This window comes from Tupaia chinensis, unplaced genomic scaffold (assembly GCF_000334495.1).
Source record: "Tupaia chinensis unplaced genomic scaffold, TupChi_1.0 Scaffold141490_1, whole genome shotgun sequence".
In the NCBI taxonomy this organism is placed as follows: domain Eukaryota; kingdom Metazoa; phylum Chordata; class Mammalia; order Scandentia; family Tupaiidae; genus Tupaia; species Tupaia belangeri.
The window spans coordinates 2573808-2581854 of record NW_006201352.1 but is presented as its reverse complement, the minus strand read 5'-3'; the positions used below and the strand labels follow the sequence as shown (position 1 = coordinate 2581854).

Sequence of the window (8047 nt, the reverse complement as noted above, 5' to 3'; positions counted from 1 at the left end):
TGAAGAAAGAAATCTCATTTACAATAGCCACAAAACCAATAAGATATCTAGGAATAAACCTTACCAAAGATGTCTACAAGGAAATCTTTGAAATACTAGAAAAGGAAATTTAAAGTGATTCAAAAACGTTGAAAAACGTCCCATGTTCCTGGATTGGAAGAATTAATATAATCAGAATGTCAGTCCTTCCCAAATAAATCTAGAAATTTAATGCCATCCCAATTAAACTATCAGAGATATTCCACACAGAAATAGAAAAAAAAGTCAAAAAAATGTGTCTGGAAGCATACAAGGCCTCTTATCATAGAAGCAATACTTTGCAAGGGGAATAAAGTAGGAGGCATCTCACTTCCCAACCCCCAACACATATTACAAAGCTGTGATAAGTAAAACAGCATGGTATGGGCACAAAAACAGGTAGACCAATGGAACAGAATTAAGAACCCCCAAATGATCCCCAAAACATAGAACCAACTGATCCTTGACAAAGGGCACAAGACAATCCAGTGAGAAAAAGAAAATCTCTTCAGCAAATGGTGCTGGGAGAACTGAATATCCACCTGCAGAAAAATGGAACTGGATACTTATCTCTTACCACTTACAAAAATTAACTCAAAATGGATTGAAGGTCTAAACATAAAACCTCAAACTATAAAAATACTAGTGGAAAGCACAGGAAAAACTCTAGGAGACCTTAGAGTAGGCAAAGACTTCTTAAGACCTCCAGGGCCAGCAGGTGGCATAGTAGTTAAGGCACTGGACACTTCCACATTGCCAACCACAGTTTGAGTCCCAGATCTGGTGGCTTGCTTTTTTACTTTTTTTCTCTCTGTGTTTCTGTCTTTCTCTGGTCAAATAAAAAGAAATATTTTTTTTTTTTTAAAGAAGACCTTCAGAGCACAGGCAATAGTCCCAAAAATAGACAAATGGAACTATATTAGGCTGAGAAGCTTCTGCACAGAAAGAGAAACAAATAGAGTGAGAAGACAGCCCTTAGAGTGGGAAAACATATTTGCAAACTATGCCTCAGATAAGGGAACTATACCTCAGAATATATAGGGAACTCAAGCAGCTTATGCAAAATAATAATAATGATAATAATAATAATAATCCAATTAAAAGGGAAAATGAACTGAACAGACAATTCTCCAAAGACATATGAATGGCCCAAAAGCATATAAAAATGTGCTCGACATCTCTTGTCATAAGGGAGATGCAAATTAAAACCACAAGGAGATTCCACTTAGCCCCAGTCAGAATGGCTAAAATTAAAAAGAAAAAAAAAAAAAGTTAATGATCAGTGCTGGTGAGACTTTGGTGAAAGAGAGCTCTCCTTCACTGTTGGTGGAAATGCAAATTAATACAAACACTTTGGAGAACGATATGGAGAGTCCTCAGAAACTTACAATGAGAACTCTTATATGACCCAATAATTCTATTAGGTATTTACTCAAAGGATGGAAAAACCCTCAGTCAGAAAAATGCACATCCATGTTTATTTGCTAGGACATGGAATCATCCCAAACGTCCAAAAATAGATGACTGGATTGAAAAAATGTGGCATATATACTCTATGGAATATTGCTCAGCCATCAAAAACAATGTGACCCTGTTATCAGATACAAAGTGGACGAATATGGAAGACTTAATGTTAAGTGAAGCAAGCAGACTATTAAAGACAAAGTTTGTATGTGCCCTCAATATATGCCGATTGTCTGTGCTCTGTAGCAGAAGCTGAAAGTTTGGAAGGGATAGTAGCAGAAAGGACAACTGTAGACACTAGAGATAGTAAGGATAGGGTGTTATGGGGTTGGGTCATGGAGGGGTTAACGGCAACGGGAGAAGAATAAAAGTATGTTTAATTGACAAAAAATGAAAAGCTGTTTGCTGATGATAATGTATGTAGTAATGTTTTTGTCTTGACTAATATGCATGGTATTCATGCTGGAAAAAGCAATGTGGTACCCTGTAAAGATAAATATCTTTAAGTGTAAACTAAAATTGAAAAAAAAAAAAAGTGTAGCATCTTGGGACCAGCAAATGGCATAATGGTTACATCACTGGGCTCCCATGTAATTGACTACAGTTCAAGTCCCTGATCGGCAGTCTCAGACTCAAGCTGGGCATGTGTACATGCATGCACAAAATCCTGAGAGGAGTATAGAGGAGAAGGGATTGCAGCCTGACCAACCCCCTCCCCCGCGGGAGTGATTTCTTGCTTTCTGTCTCTCTGTTTCTCCAGTGAGCACATGCACCCTATAGGAAAAATCTCTTTCTTAAAAAAAGCTCATCATCTTGTACTTTTATTAAATACGTGTAGCATAAAATAGTTGTCATGCTCCAATAATTTTTATATTTTATTTTAGTATGGAGACATTTCAAGAGAACTTCGAGGGACTTCTGAGAATGGAGTGATTTTTCAGAAATGTGCCCTGGTAAGTTTCCATTGGTGGCTAATAGTTGAACAAGAAGTAATTGGTAATTGCCCGAATCATGTTAGTAGAATCTTGTATTTAATAACTAGCAAATTGAGGGCTTACCTGCCCCTGTCTAGATACATAAGTGTTGAAGTAAATATCAAAAGATCTGCTATCTTGTATGGTAACACTAGGATTGAGAATTTTTTGGTAACAAATTACTGTTAGCAAAAATCTAGAGTGATGATTTAGAATGGGAAAGAAAGTATGTTATGTTTTATTTCAGATTATAAGCAATAATAATTATAAACTCTTTTTAAAAAATAAGAGTTTAAAAACCATGTTGAATGTTTTCAAGGTCTCTATCTTACTTAAAGTTTCACATTATCCTTGTGTTTGGGGTGCCCAACGCCTTCTTTCGATTCTGGGTTTGCTCTTAGGACTTACAGAACTCAAAAAAGCCCTTATACTCACAATGAAGGTTACAAATTAAAGTCAGCAAATGAAAAAGGCACATGTGGAAGAGCCCAGGAGAGACCAGATAGGAACTTCCAGTAGCTCTTCCCAGTGGAGTTCTGTGGACAGTGTCTAATTCTCCCAGCAACAATGAGTGACAGATATGGATGATTATTAGTCAGCGAAGCTAGCCCGAGCTTTGGCATTTGGGATTGTATTCAGGATTCAGTCTCATAGCCATGGAGCACCCTTGAGCCTGACCTCAGTTACTCATTCTCTAACCCCTCCAGAGGGCACACTGATGTAACCCATAGTACCTACTAGTAATCACACTGCTGCCATCTGCTACCTGGCAGCTACCTAGCAAGGCCACGGTTTTCCAAAACACTCTTTGTTTGTTTGCCATACAGCACATGCACTTGCTGGAGAGAGAGACAGAGAGGGATTAAAAAAAAAAAGTGATTTTGGGCACTTACGCACATGTTAATATTATTATTTGTTTTCTAAATATGCTCTAGGGCATGTGTACTCACCAGAGAGAGAGAAAGAGTGAGAAAGCAAGCCGTCAGGGCCAGGACTCAAACCGTGGTCATCACAGAGCACTCTTATCAAGGAGGATATTACAGGTTATCTCCCAGGAGCTGGTTATGAGTTACTCCTTTCTCCAGAATGTATAGGGTTTGGACAGCAGTAACATACTAAGTTAACCCTTTACTGCACAGGCTGCATTTTCTCCCCGCCATTGGCTGCCTACTTGCTTTCCAGAATACCATCAGTGTGACTGGTTTTTCGTGTGTCCTTCTAGAGACATGCAACACATATACAATTATGAGTGTGTGTGTGTGTTGTATGTGTAAGGACACATGCACATATACATATATACCCCCCCTTTTACATGACTGCCAGTAGTTATGAAGCTTGCTTTTTCACTTATTCTGAGTCATGCTCATCTCAGAACATACCTCATTTCTTTCTCCTTTCTCTAGCTCCTGCATCTGTTTCAGCAGAGCTGGGGAGAAGAGGATACAAAGGTGGCGGGAGATCAGGTCAGAGAAAGGAGAGCAGGGCTCAGGTGGTGGTCCTTCCACATGGACCACCTGGGTCCTTTTACAGCTGGGCAGAGCCTAGATGGAGACCAGCCAGGGGCCAGATGACCAGCTTAAGTTGTTCCTGGAGATCAGAAGGCCATCAGAGACTCTTGGGTCTGGGTCTGGGTCTTGATCTTCAAAATAACTGAATTCAGGACCAGCAAGTGGCATAGTGGTTAAGGCACTGGGTTCCCACATGCCAGCCATGGTTCAAGTCCCAGAACTGGCAGCTTGAAAATCACACCAGATGCATGTGCATGCATGCCCAAAACCCCAAGAGGAGAATGGAGGGTAAGGGATTACAGCATGGCCACCCTCACTTGAGGAGTGAGTTCTCACTCTTTCTCTCTCTCTCTCCAGTGAGTACGTGTGCCTTCTGGCCAGATAAATAAATAAATAAATACAAAGGAGCCATTGTTTGCTCTTCTTGATGACACCAATGGTCACACTCTCCCTAAGCAGACTGTGGTTCTGCACTTGGATCTATTTCTTCTGAGTTTCTCTGCAGGGATGATTTCACTGCATTTCATGGGCCCGATTTCTTTGAAACTGTCTCCAAGCAACAGCTCAGCAAATGTGGGGCAGAACTCCTGGGGCCTTTGAAGTCAGACGGAGCCTGATAAATTCTCAGAACCTCTGTGAGACTGTGGTACCCTCCCTCTTTCTGGAGACCTAATGCACACGAGGCAGGTTTGTGCCTCATTTAAGAAGCTGGACTTGTCAGCAGCCCTGTCCACATTTCGTCTCCTGTCCTAGGTGTCTGGGCAGAGTGCATCACAGACAGCACATGTACAGCTTCTCGTCAATAACACCAAGACACCCCTGTCTGCCAACCTCTCAGATCTGCTCCTGCTCGACAACATCACTGGCCTCACGATCAGGGCGTCAGTCGGAAACAAGACCTCAGAAGGACTCCAGACCTTTAGGAAGAAGTTTCTGCAAGGTAATAGCAGGGAGGAAACAATGAAGATACTCAGACACACGTGTCCGTTAACATGCTGTGTGTCCGGCATGTTCTTAAATGCCTCGCATGTGTTTGCCCCACCTATCCTCACAACAGATCTTCCTGTCAGCTTAGCTATGGAGATCACCACTTCATATCTGCCACCAAAACATCAAATTTCTTACTTATGTTGGAAAGACATAGCATTCGGGGAGAGTCGAGAGTCGTATGTGTTTTGTTTTGTTTTTTTTTTTCTTTTTTTGGAGAGGTTTTTTTTTCTACTACAGGGCACGTGCGCTCACCAGACAGACAGAGAGAGACAGAGAGACAGAAAGCGAGAAATCACCCCCTAGGGGGGATGGTCACACCACAATCCCTTCTCCTCCATTCTCCTCTTGGGATCTTGGGCACGCACGCACACGCGCCCGGTGTGAATTTAAGCCACCGGGTCGGGACTTGAACTGCGGTCAACTATGTGGGAGTCCAGCGACATAGCCATTATGCTAACTGCTGGTCCCGAGTCATATGATTTTCAAAAATACATATTCAGTTCTTATTTATGAAAAATTTTTAATTGCCAGAAAATATGTGCGTGTGACAGAGAGAGAAGAGAGAAAGAGAAATAGAGAGAGAAAAGGAGAGAGCACCTCTAGTGGGGCATGGTCACATTGCAATCCCTTCTCCATCTTTTCAGGATAGAGAAACATGGAAAACGTGTTTTCAATCTGCTGGGCCTGGGATTCGAGCCTTAGCCATTTGGGATCAGCTCCCTTAACCAGTAGGCCATGTGGCTGGCCCATGGAAAATTTTAAAGATGCACAAAGATAGTTTACAGTCAACCATGGACTATTCCTCACCTAGATGGCCCAAATTACCATTGCATGGTGAGATGAAGAGTTTGCTTTGGGTTGTGCTGGACTGACCATGACATGTTCAGCAGTGTTCAAGCATATCAAGTGTGTTCACTGGGGTAACCCCACTGCTGATTGGCTGGCTTGAAGAGTGAGCCACGATCTCTGGTTGGCTCTTGGAGGTATGTTCACTGAAATGAATTGTCATTGGTTAATTAAGCAAGTTTAAAACCAATTCATGGATCCAGTTGTTACCATGACTTCAGAACTCAATTTCCCTACAAGTATGGAAAGTTCTGTTATTCCCAGTAGGTACCTCATTTACAGTTGAAAAGATTGGGACTAAAGTGGTTGAAAAACTTTCCAAAATCCACTAGGCTGGAAGTCAAGTCTGCGATTTAAACTCAAGCCACCTAGCTCCCCTATCCACCATGATAACCTCCACTCTGGACCTCTTTTTCACATGCCTGGACCTCATTTTTCCCTTTAAATTTTATTTTTTATTATTATTATTTAATTTGCTATAGGGCACATGTGCTCAATAGAGAGAGACAAAGCGTCAGAGGGAAAGTGAGGAAGCAAGCCGCCAGGTCCAAGACTAGAACCGTGGTCGGACATGTAGGAGTGCAGTACCTTGACCACCACATCCCCTGCTGGCCCCATGCCTGAAATTCTTACTGGCCTTTATGCTTCCACACGCATGGCCCACATTGCTTACTGGTCATGAAGCCGTTTTCCTCTAATCTTAGACGTGGCTTCAGAATCCTCTTTAACAGGACACTGCTGACAGAAGCTACAAGGGGAGCTTCCTCAAAAACAGTGGCCTCTTTGCTGGCCGTGGATGTCATGAAGAGTGTTGTCATATGTCCCATCATAAGCAATCTTCAGTGCTTTCTTTCCTTCAATGATACAAAATATAAATATAATATTAAAATAAATTCCCCAGTTTTTAAGCTTGTGTTCAGAGAAGGGCACCGAGGAGAACCCAGACTCAGTCTCAGACGAGCCTGGGTTGACTCCTAGCCTGACTCCTTAGCAGCTGCAAGGCCCCTGAAAATTTACTGAATTGCTTTGAACCCTGGGTGTCACATGTGTATCCCAGAGTCTTTGTGGAGATGGAACTGATGAGATCATGTGACCTGTTACTCTGGAGGTGTGGGTTCGGTTCCCTTCCAGTGCCCTCCCACATGGTCCTACACCACCCCCTCTCTCATCCTTCCCCAGACTTAGCCTGCGGATCCAAGTCCTGCCAGACCAAGTCTTCCCCACCACGCAGCATCTGCTCACACTCTTATCTTCATGTTCCTCCAACTCTGAATATACAAAAGCTTTACCTTCTTTGGAGCCTGATCCGTGTCACCTTTTCTAGGAAGACTTTCCTAATCCCCCATTCGAAAGTCACCCTCCTGCCTCCAAACTCCTAGAAACATCCCTGTCTTTCCTGCCCTCACCCTCTAGCACTGCCTACCATTCTAAGCCCTTTGCACATGTGAATGCTTGGTTCTGCTGTGGCCCATGGACACATCTCTGAACCTCGGCTCTGCGTCCTTGCCCTGAGCATGATAGTTAAACCTATCTCATGAGGCTGTTGTGAGGATAAGAGAGCTAACTCCTGAAAAGCACTGTAGCATGCTGGCTCGTGGGAAGTGCTCCTGGTGTGAGCAGGTTTACTCCTGCTATTTATACCCATGCCTTAGCTGTCTATGAGGCTCTATATTCCCCAAGGCCACATCTACATTCCTGAATCATATTTATCTGTGAACTCACTACTATGCCAAGAGATGTCAAAACATAAAGAAAAGGCGACTTTTTTACTCAAAGAAGTAGATAAAATAAAGTGAGCATGCCGACTCCACGGCTAGGTAGCTAAGGCAGCAAGATCTCACATGGCTGACCTTGCAGTCCAGGTCCTGGACCTGGTGGCTTGAGAAGTATGCCAGGCACATGAGGATACATACCCCAAATCCTGAAAGCAATGGAGGAGACGGGGTTATGATGTGATCACTCCCCACAGGGCGTACTCTCTTCTCTCCCTCTCTCTCTGTGTCTCCCTCTAGCAAGTGAACACACCCTCTAACAAAAATAAATCAATAAGCAAAGTTTTACATTAAATAAGAAATTATAAAGTAAAATTTAGCAAGAAAGAAACTAATTTTGACATCTTTATTCAGGGATAACTGATGATAAAAATGGTATATATCATGATATACAACACAAAATAAAATAAAAAATCAAATGACCGTTCAGCCCCCAGTTCATTGAGACTTTCGACATTATTCTTGTTATTTGACG

General features: G+C 42.4%; 1 protein-coding gene across 1 annotated transcript in view; it reads left to right on the top strand.

The window, feature by feature from the left end:
* EVC2 (EvC ciliary complex subunit 2) overlaps positions 1-8047 on the top strand; it is a 209103-nt gene that overhangs the window by 49391 nt on the left and 151665 nt on the right. Inside the window, exons 4-5 of the mRNA XM_006163194.3 lie at positions 2367-2435; positions 4718-4904. Of these exons, the coding sequence (XP_006163256.1) occupies positions 2367-2435; positions 4718-4904 (256 nt within the window). The remainder of the gene's footprint in view (positions 1-2366; positions 2436-4717; positions 4905-8047) is intronic.